The sequence below is a fragment of the Bufo bufo genome, chromosome 1 (genome assembly GCF_905171765.1).
Source record: "Bufo bufo chromosome 1, aBufBuf1.1, whole genome shotgun sequence".
NCBI classification, from domain to species: domain Eukaryota; kingdom Metazoa; phylum Chordata; class Amphibia; order Anura; family Bufonidae; genus Bufo; species Bufo bufo.
Genome location: NC_053389.1, coordinates 346,732,606 through 346,752,780, shown reverse-complemented (window position 1 = coordinate 346,752,780; position 20,175 = coordinate 346,732,606). Strand labels below are relative to the sequence as shown.

Sequence of the window (20,175 nt, the reverse complement as noted above, 5' to 3'; positions counted from 1 at the left end):
ATAACCCCCTCCAGTCGTGCTAAACACACGTCCAGACAATGCAGGGCAGGCCAGCACCTTCAAGGTGTAAAGGGCAAGCTCAGGCCATGTGCCAAATTTGGAGACCCAGAAGTTGAAGGGGGCAGACCCATCATTCAGTACGTGTAGGCCTGTGCACACATACTGCTTCACCATTTCGCACATCCCTGTGATGTCCACGATCCAATTGGATATCTTCTCTATCAACTCTCGATGTTCTTTTATGCGCCAACCATGGTGATCACGGGAGGCGGGGAATCAGGGTTTTAGGCCGGAGAGGGAGCCTGAGAAAGGGATACCACATCCAAGGGAGGTCAATGGATAAAATTAAAATGTAATCGAGCAAAAATGTGGGACAAAGTATTGAAACATAAGCTTCCAAGTTAAGGAGGGGGCGCGCAGCAATTACCCACTCCCAACTCGGGGAGGTAGTGACGATAAATAACAATGCAGGACTCTTTTAATGATTAATACAAAATTACAGGGAATGTCACTGTGGTATTTTGGATTAGAAAACGTTAGACAGGAAAGGGCCCTGCTGCAGCTTTGTTGACTCTAGATAACTTCTTCCTGATTGCACGTCCCTGTGACGTCCACCATCCATTTGGATATCTTCTCTATCGACTTTCGATGTTCTTTTCTGAGCCTACCATGTTAATCACAGTTATCGGCGAATCAGGGTTCCACGCCGGAGAGGGAGCGTCAGAAAGGAAGACCTCATCCAAGGGCGGTCAATGACTGCAATGGGATGAAGCGGAAATGTGGGACAAGTTATTAAAGCAGAAGGATCGAATGAAAGGGCCAATTAAAGACAAATTTTAGAAATTTAAGTCCCTGTCACCTATGCAGAGCAGGGGTTTCTATCCGGCAAAATTGGTAAAATGTCACCTGACAATGTAACAGACAATTTTTTTGAATTTATGTTCCTGTCACCTATGCAGAGGTGCCCCCGTGATGTCCACCATCCATTTGGATATCTCAACTTTCGATGTTCTTTTCTGAGCCTACCATGTTGATCACGGTTATCGGCAAATCAGGGTTCCACGCCGGAGAGGGAGCATGAGAAAGAGAGATGACATCCAAGAGAGATAAACGGATTAATTTTGATCGAGCGGAAATATGGGAAAAATTATTAAAGCAGAAGGATCGAAGGAAAGGACCAATTAAAGATGAATTTTTGAAATTTAAGTCCCTGTCACCTATGCAAAGCAGGGGTTTATTCACGTCAAAAATTGAAAAAATGTCAACCCAAGAATGTAACAGAAAAATTTGTGAAATTTATTAACCTGTCTACTAGGTAGAGCAGGGGTCTATCACAGCCAAAAATTGTTTGTCACCCGAAAATGTTAAAGAAACATTAGTGACATTTATTAAGCTGTCAACTAGGTAGAGTAGGGGTATATAACAGCCAAAAATTGGTTATTTTCACCCGAAAATGTAACAGACAAATTACAGATTTTTTTTTTACCTGTCTACAAGGTAGAGCAGTGGTATATCGCACCCAAAAATTTGTGAATTTTACCTGAAAATGTAACAGACAAATTAGTGAAATTACATAAAATAAAATATGTACGGTACAAATAAAAAAAATAACTTGATTTATGAGGTGGAGGTCCATATAGAGTAGGAGTTTGAGGAGGCGGTGGATGTAGCGGTGTAGGTGGAAGCGGCGGTGGAGGAGGACGAGGTAGCTAACACTGGTTTTTGGTTTTAATTTTTACATTTTTTTATTTTATTAGGGTACACCCCAAAAGAGGGGGCAATATCAAAAATAGAACAAGGAGCAATTGCGCTGTAGTATAACATTGGCTGGGTAAGGCCGGTACACATGTCTATACTGCACAAGGTAAGGACAAGGCCTGTGGGATCCATGCCTGGTTCATTTTAATGAACGTGATCTTGTCCACATTGGCTGTGGACAGGCGGCTGCACTTATCTGTGATAACGCCCCCTGCCGTGCTAAACACACGTTCAGATAATACACTGACTGCAGGGCAGTTCACCACCTCCAAGGCGTAAAGGGCAAGCTCAGGCCATGTGCCCAATTTGGAGACCCAGAAGTTGAAGGGGGCAGACCCGTCATTCAGTATGTGTAGGCGTGTGCACACATACTGCTCCACTATGTTGGTGAAATGCTGCCTCCTGCTAAGACGTTCCATATCAGCTGGTGGTGCTGGTTGTTGTGGCGTGCTGACAAAGCTTTTCTACATTTCAGACATGCTAACCCTGCCTTCTGAGGTGCTGGCGGTGCCCCAGCTGCGTTGGCTACCTCTTCCTCCTCCTCTGCCTTCGCCTTGTGCTTCCACTGTGCCCCCGCTGTCAGGTGGGAATGCCACCAGCAGCGCGGCTACCAGCGTGCGCTTGTACTCGCGCATCTTACGATCACGCTCCAGTGACGGAATTAAGGATGGTACGTTGTCCTTGTAACGGGGATCCAGCAGTGTGGCCACCCAGTAATCAGCACAAGTTAGAATGTGGGCAACTCGGCGGTCGTTGCGGAGACACTGCAGCATGTAATCGCTCATGTGTGCCAGGATGCCCAGAGGCAATGAAAAGCTGTCCTCTGTGGGAGGTGTATCGTCTGTGCCCTCTGTATCCCCCCAGCCACGCCCCAGTGATGGCCATGAGCTGGTCTGGGTGCCACCCTGCTGTGAACAAGGTTCCTCCTCCTCCATCTCCTCCTCCTCATCCTCCACCTCGTCATCCTCCAGAACTGTGCCATGGCTGGACAATTGTATACCTGGCGTTTGTGGGTGCATGAACCCACCCTCGGAGCCACTTGTGAATGACTGTCCGGAAACCATACGAAATGATCCCTCTTCCTCCTCCTCCTGTGCCACATCCTCTTCCAACATCGCCAGCAGCTTTTTTTCAAGAAGGCATAGAAGTGGGATAGTAACGCTGAGAACGGCGCTATCGGCACTGGCCATGTTGGTGGAGTGCTCGAAACAGCGCAACAAGGAACACAAGTTTCGCATGGAGGCCCACTATCACCTGCTGCTTGCACAGTCTGGCCAGCATGTGCAAGGTGGAGTTCCACCTTGTGGGCACGTCGCATATGAGGTGGTGAGTGGGAAAGCCGAAGTTAAGCTGCAGCGCTGACAGGCGAGCAGCAGCAGGGTGAGAATGGCGAAAGCGCGAACAGACTGCCTGCACTTTATGCAGCAGTAATTTTTAAGGAATCTCTGCACCACCAAATTCAGCACATGCGCAAGGCAAGGGATGTGCGTCAAACCGGCTAGTCCCAGAGCTGCTACGAGATTTTGCCCATTATCGCACACCACCAGGCCGGACTTGATGCTCACTGGCACCAACCACTCATCGGTCTGTTGTTCAAGGCCCGTCCACAGCTTCTGCACGGTGTGGGGTTTGTCCCCCACACAGATACGTTTTAAAACTGCCTGCTGTCGTTTACCCCTGGCTGTGCTGAAGTTGGTGGTGAAGGTGTTACGCTGACCGGATGAGGAGCCGGTATAGGATGAGGAAGCGGAGTATATGGAGGAAGCAACAGGAGGCAAACTGAAGCAGTGGTGGAAGGACATGCACCAAACTGCTATCTGCCTCAGGCACTCAGCCGCCACTGCATTTACCCAGTGTGCTGTTATGGAGATATAACGTCCCTGACCATGCTTACTAGTCCACGTATCCGTAGGGAAGTGCACCTTACCACAGATGGCGTTGCACAGTGCACACCTGATTTTGTTCCCCACTTGGTTGTGCAGGGAAGGGATGGCTTGCCTGTAAAAGTAGTAGCGGCTGGGCACGACGTACTGTGGGACAGCCACCGCCATAAGGCCTTTAAAACTCTGTCTCCTCCAGACGGAATGACAGCTTTTCAAAGGCCAGTAATTTTGAAATGCTAGCATTCAGGGCCAGGGATCGCAGGTGGGTAGGGGGGTACTTCCTCTTCCGTTCCAGTGTTTGGGAGATGGAGAGCTAAATGTTTCCGTGGGACATTGTGGAGATGCTTGGTGACCCAGATGGTGGTGTTGCTGGCAGAGCCAGAGACCTTTCTTGGTTTTTGAGGTGTCTGCTCCACTGCAGCTCGTGCTTTGCACTTAAATGCCTGGTCATGCAGGTTGTGCTCAGGTTGAGAACGTTTATGCCTCGCTTCAGGCTCTGATTGCACAGCGTGCAAACCACTTGTTTCTTGTCATCAGCACATTGTCTGAAGAACTGCCACGCCAGAGAACTCCTTGGAGCTGGCTTTGGTGTGCTCGGTCCCTTGCTGCGGTGGGAAGCAGGCGTACTGTCTAGGGGACGGCCGCTCTGCTTTTGAACCCTGCTCCCTATTCTGCTGTGCTGGTGGCTCTGTGCGACCACCGCCTCTTCCTCCGAACTACACAGGTCACTCGCATGACCTAGATTCCATGTGGGGTCGAGGACCTCATCGTCCTCCACATCATCTTCCACCCAGTCTTAACCCCTGCCCTTCTTGTCAGTCTGCACACTTTCGAAAGCCCCAGCAGTTGGCACCTGTGTTTCGTCATCATCCGAGACGTGCTGCGATGGTCCTCCCATGCACTCATCTTGAAACATAAGTGGTTGGGCATCTCTTCCACTTCTGGGGCAGGGATAGGTGGATGGCCCTAGGAAACCCTGCTAACAGAGTCATCTAAAAGCAGAAGAGACTGCTGCATGACTTGGGGCTCAGACTGCTTGGCTGATTTGCAAGGGGGTGAGATGAAAGACTGATGGACATCGTCTGCAGGTGCCAACTCTGATCTTTCAGCAGGAGACTGGGTTGGAGACAATGTGAAGGAACTGGAGGCACTGTCAGCAACCCAATCTACTATCGCCTGTACTTGTTCTGGCCACACCATTCGTAGGCCTGACCAAATACCGCTGCAGGTTCCGACGCCTACTCGCACCTGAGGAAGGGGTTTCACTTGTGCGTGTAGCTGGCACAGATCGACCACGTCCTCTCCCTGCAACAGGAGCTCCACCAGCAGCACACGACCTGGGCCACTTCCCTTATTTGACGCTCTCCTCATATTTCTCAAATTTAGGATCTTGCCCTAAATGGGTGTTTTATTAATAGCAGAATAGAACGACAGTATGTAAAGGGTGTATCTCACACGTACAAATGCAGACTATGCCGCAATTAAGGATTTTTGGGTGTATCCCACAATGACATATGAGCAAAGACTGCAAAATTAAGCTTTTTGCACAAAATGGCTGTTTTTTTAATAACCGAATATGACAGCAGTATATAACTGTTTAATTTCACACGTGCAGATGCAGCAAGGGCTGTAAAATTGTGTATTTTGCCCAAAAAGGGTGTTTTATTAATAGCAGAATAGAACCACAGTATCTAAAGGGTGTATCTCACACGTTCAGATGTAGACTAGGCCGCAATTAAAGATTTTTGGCCAAAATGGGTGTTTTATTAAAAGCAGAATAGAACGACAGTATCTAAAGGGTGTATCTCACAATGACATATGCAGCAAAGGCTGCAAAAATTATTTTTTTTGCCCAAAATTGTGTTTTTTTAATAACATAATATGACAGCAGTATATAACCCTTGAATTTCATACGTACAGATGCAGCAAGGGCTGTAAAATTGTGTATTTTGCGCAAAAAGGGTGTTTTTTTAAAACCCAGTAAATTATAGCTGTATTTCTAGCTTAAATTGCACACTGACTAATGCGGCAGAGGCCCAAGATGAAGGTTATTGCCAAAAATGGGTGTTATTTCAAAGCCATAAAATGATTGAAGTATTTCAAACTTGTTTTTAACAATAACAGATGTAGCAAGGGCTGCAATATTAAGTATTTTGCCCAAAAATGTCAAATGTGGGGAGATGTCAATGTCAAATGTGGGGAGATGTGCCACCCATTAGGACACTAGAGTGGTTCTGTGGGGGTGAGGAGGGTGATGACCCATACTGGATCTGGGGGGTTTATGACCTATACCTGATCGGGATGGGGGACACAGCCCCCCCTTCCCCCAATAGAATGAACATATGAGCCCTCTAACCATGAAGCTGAAATTTATGAAAATGGGACTATTTACTTTACCTTTAAATCATCTTAATATGGCCGACTCCAAGCTTTTGATTTTCTCTGGTAAAAACTCGTATAACTGGGCTTCCCTTGGATCCTGTGGACGATAGACTAGGTTGCCCTTATCAATATGAATGTCCGATAAAAATGGCCATTGGTGATGATGTAGCTGAGATATTTATAGAGTAAAGTAGAATGTGCTACCGAATAATATGATGAGCGATAACAGGGCTGTTTATTGTGTTTCCATGGCGCCGACTGGAGACGCACAGCGCAAGAGCTGGGAGCCTGATGCCAGATCCAGTGGCTGCGTGTGTCGGGCACACTGTGCGCATGGAGAGGCGGGGTTGTTTGGCGTCCGGTCTCCATGGTACCTGCGGGGTGTGCTCCACGCAGGCGCAGCGAGATAGCATCGTATCCCATTGACGATGGCGCGCATGCGCCCTAGACATAGAGGAACGCCGAGCCGAGCATGTTTTTCCACTGGACATATACTAAATGGACGGTCTACTTAGCGAAATGTACCCCCGGTTCCCATCAAGCACTGCAGTAACTACGTTTTTATGTTTTATGCATTATGAAGAATCCCGTTTGGAATAAGGTGTTTAATAGCCCCCATAGTTGGGTATCACAGAGAGAGGTGGCATATATTTTGAATATGTAATTGCTGATTAACATACTTAATTGGGTCATGTGACCTATCTAAGAGGGTATATGTATTTGGCTCAGTTCACACTCTCAGTTGCTTAAAAAAAAAAGACCACACAGGTCGAAACGTCGCATTGTGCTGGTAAATAAACCTTTGGAAATTCAAGACTGGAGATTGCTGCGGTTTTCTTCACAAGTGTATCTATATCTGGGGGAGCTCGGGACTGACTCCCGACATGGCTGGCACCACCACATTAAGGAACGGTATTTACCCTTTTTTCCGTTGTGCTGCTACACTTTGTTTTTTCACATCCTACACTAAGCACAGCAGAGTTATGTGCAGCGCTCCGTGACTTCAGCTGATATAGAGGCTGGGTCACATGCTGCACTGGCCAATCACAGCCATACCATTAGTAGCTGACTGCCTCAATGAATACTTCTGTTCAGTTTTTACAAAGGAAAATGAAGGAAAGGGACCTCAGTTAGGAAGGAAGACTAATGAATCTTTTGATGCATGTGTCTTTACAGAGGAAGAGGTTCTAAGTCAGCTGTCTAAAATTAATACAAATAAGTCACAGGGGCCTGATGGGATACATCCAAAGCTATTAAAAGAGCCTAGCGGTGAACTAGCAAAACCATTAACAGATTTATTTAACCAATCACTTGTAACAGGAGTCGTCCCAGAAGATTGGAAATTAGCAAATGTTGTGCCCATTCACAATAAAGGTAGTAGGGAGAAATCGGGGAACTATAGGCCAGTAAGCCTGACATCAATAGTGGGGAAATTAATGAATTAATGGAAACCATACTTAAGGAGAGGATTGTGGAACATCTAAAATCCCATGGATTGAAAGATGAAAAACAGCATGGGTTCATGTCAAACTAATCTTATAGATTTTTTTTGATTGGGTGACTAAAATAATAGATGGCGGAGGAGGTGCAGTAGACATCGAATATCTAGACTTTAGTAAGGCTTTTGATACTGTCCCACATAGAAGGCTTATCAATAAATTGCAGTCTTTGCGCTTGAAGTCCCATATTGTTGAATGGATTAGGCAGTGGCTGAGGGACAGACAACAGAGGGTTGTAGTCAATGCAGTATATTCAGAACATGGTCTTGTTACCTTGGTCTTGTTAGGGATCTGTTCTGGGACCCATATTGTTTAATATCTTTATCAGCAAAATTGCAGAAGGCCTCGATGGTAAGGTGTGTCTTTTTGCTGATGACACAAAGATTTGTAACAGGGTTGATGTTCCTGGAGGGATACACCAAATGGAAAAGGATTTAGGAAAACTAGAGGAATGGTCAAAAATCTGGCAACTAAAATTTTATGTTGATAAGTGCAAGATAATGCACCTGGGGTGTAAAAACCCAAGAGCAGAATATAAAATCAGTGATACATTCCTAACCTCAGTATCTGAGGAAAGGGATTTAGGGGTCATTATTTCAGAAGACTTAAAGGTAGGCAGACAATGTTATAGAGCAGCAGGAAATGCTAGCAGAATGCTTGGGTGTATAGGGAGAGGCATTACCAGTAGAAAGAGGGAGGTGCTCATGCCGCTCTACAGAGCACTAGTGAGACCTCATTTGGAGTATTGTGCGCAGTACTGGAGACCATATCTCCAGAAGGATATTGATACTTTGGAGAGAGTTCAGAGAAGAGCTTTTAAACTAGTACATGGATTGCAGGATAAAACTTAACAGGATAGATTAAAGGACCTTAACATGTATAGCTTGGAAGAAAGACGAGACAGAGGGGATATGATAGAAACTTTTAAATACATAAAGGGAATGAACAAGGTAAAAGAGGAGAGAATATTTAAAAGAAGAAATACTGCTACAAGAGGACATAGTTTTAAATTAGAGGGGCAAAGGTTTAAAAGTAATATCAGGAAATATTACTTTACTGAGAGAGTAGTGGATGCATGGAATAGCCTTCCTGCAGAAGTGGTAGCTGTAAATACAGTGAAGGAGTTTAAGCATGCATGGGATAGGCATAAGGCCATGCTTCATATAAGATAGGGCCAAGGGCTATTCATAGTATTCAGTATATTGGGCAGACTAGATGGGCCAAATGGTTCTTATCTGCCGACACATTCTATGTTTCTATGATGTGGTCGCTGATGGTGCTTGCGAAGGTCCAGGTGCAGGGCGGGATACCAGGTCTGATACCAAGCGGAACTTCCTACCTGCCAAATAGTACCGTAGCGCCACGAGGGCCCACTTTATTGCTAAACACTCCCTCTCCACTATTGAGTAGTTTCTCTCACAGGAGGTGAATTTCTACTCAAATATATGATGGGGTGTTCTTCCCCATTTACCTCTTGTGACATTACTGCCCCTAAACCAATCTCTGAGGCATCGGTCTGGACAATAAACTCTTTTGAGAAGTCTGGTGCAATCAGCACAGGCTGACTGCATAGGGCTTTTTTAAGGTCCTGAAACACCTTTTCTGCCTCTTGAGACCACTGGACCATTACTGACTTTCTCCCTTTTGTAAGGTCTTTTAATGGTGCTGCGATGAAGGCAAAGTTTGGGACAAATCTGCGGTAATAGCCAACAATCCCCAAGAACGCCTTCACTTGTTTTTTTTGTCCAAGGCCGTGGCTACTACTGAATTGCCTCCACTTTGTTTACCTGTGGTCTTATTGTGCCCTTCCCTACAATATATCCCAGATAGCGAGCCTCCTCTAACCCAACGGCGCACTTCTCCGGGTTAGGCTACTTTCACACCTGCGTTCGGTGCGGATCCGTCTAGTATCTGCATAGACGGATCCGCACCGATAATGCAAACGTTTGTATCCGTTCAGAACGGATCCGTTTGCATTACTCTTTAAAAAAAAAAAGGCAACGTCAAAACGTCCGTCCTGTCTTACATTAAAAGTCAATGGGGGCCGGATCGGTTTTCAAATGCACCATATGGTGTCAGTGAAAATAGATCCTTCCCCATTGACTTACATTGTAAGCAGCAAGCAGCGTTTTGGTGTTCGCCTCCAGAGCGGAATGGAGGCGGAACGGAACCAAACTGATGCATTTTGAACGGATCCTTATCCATTCAGAATGCATTGGGGCTGAACTGATCCATTTTGGGCCGCTTCTGAGAGCCCTGAAACAGATCTCACAAACGGAAACCAAAACGCCAGTGTAAAAGTAGCCTTAGCAGTAAAGCCAGCTTTCCTGAGGGAATCCAGTATAGCCTGTACCTTACCTAGATGGAATTCCCAGTCCATGCTAAAGACCACAATATCGTCTAAGTATGCTGCTGCGTACCTTTTATGGGGCCCCAAGACCCTGTCCATCGCTCTCTGGAAAGTGTCGGGTGCCCCTTGTAACCCAAAGGGCATCCTGGTATATTGAAAGAGCCCATCTTGGGTGGAGAAGGCAGTCTTTTCCTTTGCCTCCTCTGATAGGGGAATCTGACAGTACCCCTTGGTGAGGTCAAGTTTTTTAATATACCTAGCTGGTCCGAACCTTTGAATTAATTCATCTCCCCGGGGCAAAGGATAGAAATCACATTTAGAGACTTCATTTAGACGGTGGAAGTCATTGCAGAACCGCCAGATCCCATTTGGCTTAGGCACCAATACAATGGGTCTGGACCACAAACTTTTGGATTCCTCAATAACCTGCAGAGCTAACATACGCTTTACCTCCCCAGAGACCACTTGTCTCTGAGCCTCAGGGATTCTGTACGGTTTAATGTTTATCGTTACCTTGGGGTCAGTGACTATGTCATGCTGAATGACATCTGTAGTGCCTGGCATGTCTGTAAAAATATCCGCTGTAGAAACTCCTTGGTTTCTTGTTTTTGGGGTTTGGACAGGGTGTCACCTATTGCAACCTTTTCAATATCTGTGTGACAGTCCATTTGCGCTTTTGTGACCGCTACCAGGGACTGTCTATCCTTTCAAGGTTTAATTAAATTGACATGATAGAGTTGGATGGGCTTTCTTTTCCCAGGCTGATGTATTTTATAATTGACTTCTCGAACCCTTTCTACTACTTCAAAAGGACCCTGCCACTTGGCCAAAAATTTGCTTTCTACCGTGGGAACCAGCTCTAGTACCCGGTCCCCATGGTTGAACTGCCTCACCTGGGCCGCTCTATTGTACACCCTGCTCTGGCTTCTGCATGTACTCCCTCACGATGGGCATAACACTGCTGATGCGATCTTGCATTTGGGCCATGTGTTCTATCACACTTCTGTAAGGGGTAGCCTCACTCTCCCAAGTCTCCTTGGCAATATCCAGCAATCCCCTGGGATGTCTCCCATATAATAACTCAAATGGAGAGAAGCCAATGGAGGACTGGGGGACCTCTCGGATGGAGAACATAAGATATGGCAATAGATAATCCCAGTCCCTCCCATCCTTTTCTTCCACCCTTCTCAACATCCCCTTTAAGGTTTTATTGAACCTCTCCACGAGGCCATCTGTTTGGGGATGATATACAGAGGTTCTTAGCTGCTTAATTTTCAGCAGGTTGCAGAGCTCTTTCATAACTTTGGACATGAAAGGTGTACCCTGGTCAGCCAGTATTTCTTTTGGTAGGCCAGTTCTGGAAAATATATAAATCAACTCCTGAGCAATGCACTTGAAGGAGGTATTCCGCAGTGGAATGGCTTCAGGATACGTGGTGGCATAGTTGAGCACTACCAAAATATACTGGTGGTCTCGGGCAGAACTTACTAATGGCCCCACCAAATCCATAGCTATTCTGTCAAATGGATTGCTGCAGTGCTGCCTTTCGCTGCCATGGAAAATGTTGACCCGGTGGCCTTTAGAATGCATGTATTGTCCCTGCCCGTAACACCTGTTCACCTTTCTGCACAGTGAGTATTGCAAGGAGCGGCCCACGTTCTCTGCCATGTGACAAATCAGGTGATGGCTTTTTTGGTGAAATAATGCTGGCTACGTATACTCCAGCAAGGCTGAGCATACACTATCGACTCCCTAAAGGCTGCAGAATCCACTAAATGGTATAGCAGGAAATGCATCGGCAGCAATTTGGCCAGATGGGAGTTAAGCTTGCACAACAATGCATTGCTCAGCGTATTGAGTTGTTTCTTAGCCACACATTCCGTTATGAATTGGATGGCAGCAAAACTGAATAGGAGGAGGAGAAGAAGTCTGAGTGGAAGAAGCAGTACGTGATGACAAAAAGGACACTGTAATGCACGTGTATATCGCTTGGCTGTCATAAAGGAGATCGGGAGAAGAAGAACACTTGTTGCGTTAGCTAGTGGCCACTTCTATATTCCCACTGGATCGAGTGATGCTGCTGTATGTGCTGCAATAGAGCCGTGGTGCCTGTGTTCGTGTTCGAACACCTACAGCTTATTTGAATTATGCAGATCTTGCACAGAACAATGCTTTTGTCTTCTAGCATTTTGGAGAAAACTATAAGATGAAAAATACTGGCACAGAATTAGCGGCAGACAAACTTTGCTTAAGTCTGCACATTTTGAGCCTGCACTCGCAGTTTCCGATGCATCACCAGTTCCCAAGCAGATCTGGCTATGGCAGTTCTTTGGGAAGTTCTGGCTGTACATTGACTCTGCACTTTATTGATGCAGCTGAAGCCTCCTCTACTAGCACCCCGATCTGGCTCCCAGGTCCTGTCCAAAACACAATTGTCGTCATAGACCTCACCCTACCGTGTTTATCAGCCTATGTCATAATTGGCTCCTTCCCTCCTCCCGATTCCCTGCTCTGTATTTTCCTTGAGTGCCACTGTTGCTACTACTGTCCCTATTGCCACCATGGGTATAAGTGCCACTACTACCACCACCAATACAGATATGCATAGGGTCCCTTGCCTCCCCCTGAACTTCCTCCTCATGGCATTCCAAACACTGTCTTCTCACACAACTCAACAGGAAGACTCTCTTGAATATCTTCCATAGTGCATGGTATAGATGAAAAATCACTGGTTTGGTACACACAGATTATAAAAACGGTACTAACAAAATTGCAAGTGTTTTTCTAGAATTTAAAGACAAAGGTGCCTTATTTTTTGCCCGAGCAATAAGTTCGCTAGTTTATTATATCCTTGAAAGGTGCTATAATCTGCTTGTCTGCCAGTGTACAGACTTCTGCCTGATTCCCAAATTCTAACCCTCTGCTGCCTGACCTGACCCATACCTGTTTGTTGTACTGACCCTTTGCTTTGGTCTTGTTGCTCCTACAGTGAAATCCAGATCCCTTTATAGGGATTAACTTCTTCAGGACCCTGCCATTTTTCAGCTTAAGGACCAGGCCATTTTTTGCAAATCTGACGTGTCACTTTATGTGGTGATAACTTTAAAACGCTTTTACTTATCCAGGCCATTCTGAGAATGTTTTCTCGTCACATATTGTACTTCATGACAATGGTAAAATTGAGTCAAAAACAATTATTTTTATTTATAAAAAAAATCAAAATTTACCCAAAATTTCAACTTTTATAATAAATAGTAATACCTCCAAAAATAGTTATTTCTTTACATTCCCCATATGTCTACTTCATGTTTGGATCATTTTGTGAATGCCATTTTATTTTTTGGGGACGTTAGAAGGCTTAGAAGTTTAGAAGCAAATCTTGAAATTTTTTCAGAAAATTTCTAAAACCCACTTTTTCAGGACCAGTTCAGGTCTGAAGTCACTTTTTGAGGCTTACATAATAGAATCCACCCAAAAATTTTCCATTTGAATACATTTTTTCCAGTTACAAAGCAAGGGTTAACAGCCAAACAAAACTCAATATTTATGGCCCTGATTCTGTAGTTTACAGAAACACCCCATTTGTGGTCGTAAAATGCTGTACGGGCACACGGCATTGCGCAGAAGGAAAGGAACGCCATACGGTTTTTGGAAGGCAGATTTTGCGGGACTGGTTTTTTGACACCATATCCCATTTGAAGCCTCCCTGATGCTCCCCCTAGAGTAGAAACTCCAAAAAAGTGACCCCATTTTGGAAACTACGGGATAAGGTGGCAGTTTTGTTGGTACTATTTTAGGGTACATATGATTTTTGGTTGCTCTATATTACACTTTTTGTGAGGCAAGATAACAAGAAATAGCTGTTTTGGCACCGTTTTTATTTTTTGTTATTTACAACATTCATCTGACAGGTTATATAATGTGGTATTTTTATAGAGCAGGTTGTTTTGGACGCGACAATACCAAATATGACAACTTTTTTGGTTGTTTCAGTTTTACATAACAAAGCATTTTTGAAAAAAAAAAAATTGTGTCTCCACATTCTGAAAGCTGTCGTTTTATTTATTTTTTTGGGCGACTGTCTTGTGTAGGGGCAAATTTTTTTCGGGATGAGATGACGGTTTTATTGGTACTATTGTAGGGTGCATATGACTTTTTGATAGCTTGCTATTACACTTTTTGTGATGTAAGATGACAAAAATTGCTTTTTTCACACCGTTTTTTTTATTTTTTACGGTATTCACCTGAGAGGTTAGGTCATGTGATATTTTTATAGAGCAGGTTATCACCTGACCTAACCCCTCAGGTGAATACCGTAAAAAAATTAAAAAAACTGTTTGAAAAAAGCTATTTTTTGTCATCTTATATCACAAAAAGTACAACACCAAGCGATCAAAAAGGCGTATGCTCGCCAAAATAGTACCAATCTAACAGTCACCTCATCCCACAAAAAAGTGAGCCCCTACCTAAGACAATCGCCCAAAAAATTTAAAAACTATGGCTCAGACTATGGAGACACTAAAACATGATTTTTTTTGTTTCAAAAATAAAATCATTGTGTAAAACTTACAGAAATAAAAAAAACTTGACATATTAGGTAAGTTTTACACAATGATTTCATTTTTGAAACAAAAAAAATCATGTTTTAGTGTCTCCATAGTCTGAGCCATAGTTTTTAAATTTTTTGGGCAATTGTCTTAGGTAGGGGCTCACTTTTTTATGGGATGAGGTGACTGTTAGATTGGTACTATTTTGGCGAGCATACGCCTTTTTGATCGCTTGGTGTTGTACTTTTAGTGATGTAAGGTGACAAAAAAATTGTTTATTTAGCGCTATTTTTATTTTTTGGATGATGGTCATCTGAGGTGTTAGGTCATGTGATATGTTTAAAGTGCCGGTCGTTACGGACACAGCGATACCTAATATGTATACAAATTTTTTTTACTTTATTTGGTGAAAATTACTTTTTTTTTTTTTACTTCACTTCGCATGTGCCGCAGTCAGCGCTGACCGCTGCACATCAAGGATTAATGTTCTGGCATCAGTGATTTCACTGATGCCGGCGCATGCAGCAGGGGTCCGGTTATCAGTGACTGCCGGACCCCTGCCGCTGATCAGGCGGCGCAGCTCATGGAGCAGCCCGATCACCATGAAGTACATGTACAGTACAGACCAAAAGTTTGGACACACCTTCTCATTCAAAGAGTTTTCTTTATTTTCATGACTATGGAAATTGTAGATTCACACTGACGGCATCAAAACTATGAATTAACACATGTTTAATTATATACATAACAAACAAGTGTGAAACAACTGAAAATATGTCATATTCTAGGTTCTTCAAAGTAGCCACCTTTTACTTTGATTACTGCTTTGCACACTCTTGGCATTCTCTTGATGAGCTTCAAGAGGTAGACCCCTGAAATGGTTTTCACTTCACAGGTGTGCCCTGTCAGGTTTAATAAGTGGGATTTCTTGCCTTATAAATGGGGTTGGGACCATCAGTGGCGTTGAGGAGAAGTCAGGTGGATACACAGCTGATAGTCCTACTGAATAGACTGTTAGCTGCTTTTTTCTTGCCATAATACAAATTCTAAGTAAAGAAAAACGAGTGGCCATCATTACTTTGAGAAATGAAGGTCAGTCAGTCAGCCGAAAAATTGGGAAAACTTTGAAAGTAAGGGCTATTTGACCATGAAGGAGAGTGATGGGGTGCTGCGCCAGATGACCTGGCCTCCACAGTCACCGGACCTGAACCCAATCGAGATGGTTTGGGGTGAGCTGGACCGCAGAGTGAAGGCAAAAGGGCCAACAAGTGCTAAGCATCTCTGGGAACTCCTTCAAGACTGTTGGAAGACCATTTCAGGGGACTACCTCTTGAAGCTCATCAAGAGAATGCCAAGAGTGTGCAAAGCAGTAATCAAAGCAAAAGGTGGCCACTTTGAAGAACCTAGAATATGACATATTTTCAGTTCTTTCACACTTGTTTGTTATGTATATAATTCCACATGTATTAATTCATAGTTTTGATGCCTTCATAGTCATGAAAATAAAGAAAACTCTTTGAATGAGAAGGTGTGTCCAAACTTTTGGTCTGTACTGTACGTCACGGGTCTTTAAGTCCCGGACAGAAATGACGTACATGTACGTCATGGGTCCTTAAGGGGTTAAAGAGTAAATACCAGGGAACTGCCAGAATAACATCCTTAAGATTAATGCAAAGTAAAACCAGTTGGTTAAGGCAATGGTTCCACGCCCTCTGATCATAACACAAGTGCTCCAATATCAGATGGAACCCACAGCTCCTAAATTTTTTATGCATCAGTTACTTGCAATAAAATTTTGGCATAAGTTATTTTTGCCTTTATCTTTTGTCTTTTCATTATTTACGATCACCTTGAAAATAATTCCATTGATATGCGTACTGGGATATGCTGCGGATAATTTAAAGAAACAGAACACTACTGCAGTGCTGTTTTAAATTTTTAAATAATGGTAGATCAGATTCTTACTTTAATTAAAGGGATTCAAAAGTGAGTTAGACTTCAGCTCACTCTTGTCTTAATATAGTTAATGTATTCATAATGGAGTCATTTGGCATTTAAACAGGTGTCAATGTTTTTGCAATATTTGGTGTTCACTCCTCACTGTGGGGGAGGGTATGTTGGGGCCATTTGTCCAAAAGTTTTTTGTATCATTTAGGCTAATAGTAGGAGACCTTTCACTGTAGGGGTTTTATGGGGAATTCAATATTCATGGCTTATACTCAGGATAGGTCATCAGTATCTGATGGGTGGGGGTCTGACTCCCAGAAACCTCGACAATTAGCTGTTTGAGGAGGCCAGTAAAGTCATGTTAAGTGGGTCTGAGATGGAATACCAAGCGCAGCTGCTATACATTATATGACACTTTGCTTGGTAATCTGTGAGGAGGCCACAGTGCTCACTGGAGCACCGCAGCCTCTTCAAGCAGCTTATCGGAGGAAGTACCGGGTTTCAAAGCCAAACTTATCATATATTGGTGACCTATGTTGATGATAGGCCATCAATATTGAACTCACAGAAAACCCCTTTGAACCTGGCATGCATATTGTGCCAAATTTTAAAGTGTAACTGTCATTCTTTTTATTATTTTTGTAATGAATAGGGGCAGTGACACTGACTATTTTTGTAATATACTTTAATTACTGAAATCGTACATTTCTATTAGAAAAATACCTCTAAAGTGGCCAATTTTAAGCCTTAGCAACGCTCCATAAAATGGTCAGTGTTGAGCAAGTCTCCACAGTTATGTAAGCAGAAGACAGATGAGTGTTGCTATGGCTCAAAATGGGCCACTTTAGAGCTATTTTTCTAATAGAAATGTACGATTTCAATAATTAAAGTATATTACAAAAATGTTTATTATGACTGAGCCTACACATTACAAAAATAAAAAAATGATGACAGTTACACTTTAAGGCCGAATGCACATGGCCGTGTTCCGCGGCCGTGAGCGGTCCGTGGTATGTTGGCCTGGATTCGCACGGCGTCATTGGTTGCTATGACGCTGTGCGCTTCATGCTGCCGCTGCACTACAGTAGTACACTCGTATAGATCATACGAGTGTATTACTGTAGTGCAGCGGCGGCATGAAGCGCACGGCGTCATAGCTACCAATGAAGCCGTACGCTCCTGCTGTCAGCAGGAATCCAGGCCAGCATACCACGGACCGCTCACGGCCGTGTGCATTCGGCCTAAGTGTGACATACTATATGTATAATACAATATGTGTAATACATGTATATAATTGTATTCCATATTACACCTTTATTTTATTACTACATTGTACTGCAATACATACATGATGCCTGTATTCTATGAAAAGAACAGAGTGAATGTCCTGATGCACCTAACATGGAAGGGACTTATGTTTGACAGTTAAACGTGCTTTCTGTAAACTAAATGCATTGTAAGTATTATGTTTATTTTTATGCAGAAAGTCGGTTGTGACAAAGTGATTGGGTCAACAAAAAAAGAAGACAAGTGTGGGGCATGTGGTGGTGATAATTCACATTGTAAAATTGTCAAAGGAACATTTACAAAAGCACCCAAGAAGCAAGGTAGACTAATGAAATAGTTATTGTAAATGCATATCTACTAATTTATGATGCATATGAATGTTGTTATAATATAAACACATAAGTTAAGTTTTATCACCTGCTTTGAACCATGCTATTTACTCTATGCTGTTTTCTCTACTTAGGATTGAGCGGACCTGTGGTTGTTCAGGTTCGGCCAAACTTCGGGTCATAGTTCGTGTTCGGGACCCGAACTCGAACCCCATTGAAGTCAATGGGGACCCGAACTTTGATGCTCTAAAATGGCTGTAAAATAGTCATCGTAAGGGCTAGAGGGCTGCAAAAGGAAGCAAAATGGGGGTAAGAGCAGGACTATTGCCCTGCCAACAAATGTGAATAGGGAACTGACTTAACCGCAGAGCAGGCCAGCACCTCCAAGGCGTAAAGGGCAAGCTCAAGCCATGTGCACAATTTGGAGAGCTAGACCCATCAGTTAGTACATGTAGGAGTGTGTACATGTACTGTTCCACCATATTGCTGAAATGCTGCCTCCTGCTAAGACCTTCCCTATCAGCTGGTGGTGCTGGTTGTTGTGGCATGCTGACAAAGATTTTCCACATTTCGGCCATGTTAACCCTCACTTCTGAGGTGCTGGCGGTGCCCCAGCTGCGTTGGCAACTTCTTCCTCCTCCTCGTCTGCCTTCGCTTTGTGCTTCCACTGAGCCCCCACTGTCAGGTGGGAATGCCATCAACAGCGCGTCTACCAGTGACGGAATTAAGGGCGGCACGTTGTCCTTGTAGCGGGAATCCAGCAGGCTGGCCACCCAGTAATCAGCACTGGTTAGAATGTGGGCAACTCGGTGGTCGTTGCCAGGCTGCCCAGAGGCAACGACAAGCTGTCCTCTGTGGGAGGTGTATCGTCTGTGTCCTCTGTATCCCCCCAGCCACGCTCCAGTGATGGCCATGAGCTGCTTTGGGTGCCATCCTGCTGTGAACACGGTTCCTCCTCCTCATCATCCTCTTCATCCTCCAGAACTATGTCCTGGCTGGGCAGTTGTGTACCTGGCCTCTGTTGGTGCAGGAACCCACCCTCCCAGTCACTTGTGAATGACTGGCCTGATAACCATGGAAATGACCCCTCTTCCTCATCCTCTTCCTCCTGTGCCAAATCCTCTTCCATCATCGCCCGAAGCGTTTTTTCAAGGAGACATAGAAGTGAGATAGTAAGGCCTCCTGCACACTACAGTTGTTTTGGTCCGCATCCGAGCCGCAGTTTTGGCGGCTCGGATGTGGATCCATTCACTTCAATAGGGCCGCAAAACATGCGGACAGCACTGCATGTGCTGTCCGCATCAGTTGCTCCGTTCGGTGGTCCGCAAAAAAAATATAACATGTCCTATTCTTGTCCGGGCTTGTCCGTGTGCATGAGGCCTAATGCTGAGGATGGTGTCATCGGCACTGGCCATGTTGTTGGAGTACTCAAAACAGCGCACCATGGCACACATGTTCCGTGCGGAGGCCCAATCGTTGGTGGTGAATTGGTGATGTTCCGCAGAGTGACTCACCCACGCATGCTGCAGCTGAAACTCCACTATCGCCTGCTGCTGCTCGCACAGTCTCTCCAGCATGTTCAAGGTAGAGTTCCACCTTGTGGGTACGGTGGGCCGTATCAAGTGTACTGGCTATTGGACGGCCACTCTGCTTTTGCACCCTGCTCCCTTTTTTGCTGTGTTGCTGGCGCTGTGTGACCAACACCTCTTCCTCCGAACTGCACACGTCACTGGCATGACCTTGATTCCATGTGGAGTCTAGGACCATATCATCCTCCACATCATCTTCGACCCTTTCCTTACCCCTGCCCTCCTTGCCGGGCTGCACACTGCAGAAAGTCGCAGCAGTTGGCACCTGTGTTTTGTCATCATCAGAGATGTGCTGCGGTGGTCCTCCCATGTCCACATCCTGAAGCATAAGTGGTTGGGCAAAGTGCAATCAATCTCCTCCACTTCTGGGGCAGGTCTAGGTGGATGGCCGACGGAATCAAAAAGAGTCATCAAAAAGCATAAGAGACTGCTGCATGACTTGGTGCTCAGACTGCTTGCCATATTTGCAAGGGGGTGAGGTGAAAGACAGATGCCCATGGGCTGCAGGTGCCAATTCTGTGCTTTCAGCAGGGAACCGGGTGGGAGACAATGTGAAGGAACTGGAGGCACTCTCAGCCACCTAATCTACTACTGCCTCTACTTG

The 20,175-nt window shown here is 44.7% G+C and overlaps 1 protein-coding gene across 1 annotated transcript in view; it reads left to right on the top strand.

Moving 5' to 3' along the window:
• The window catches only part of LOC121009531 (A disintegrin and metalloproteinase with thrombospondin motifs 2-like), a 775,073-nt gene that overhangs the window by 490,067 nt on the left and 264,831 nt on the right, over nucleotides 1–20,175 (top strand). Inside the window, exon 14 of the mRNA XM_040442735.1 lies at nucleotides 17,850–17,973. Within this exon, the coding sequence (XP_040298669.1) occupies nucleotides 17,850–17,973 (124 nt within the window). The remainder of the gene's footprint in view (nucleotides 1–17,849; nucleotides 17,974–20,175) is intronic.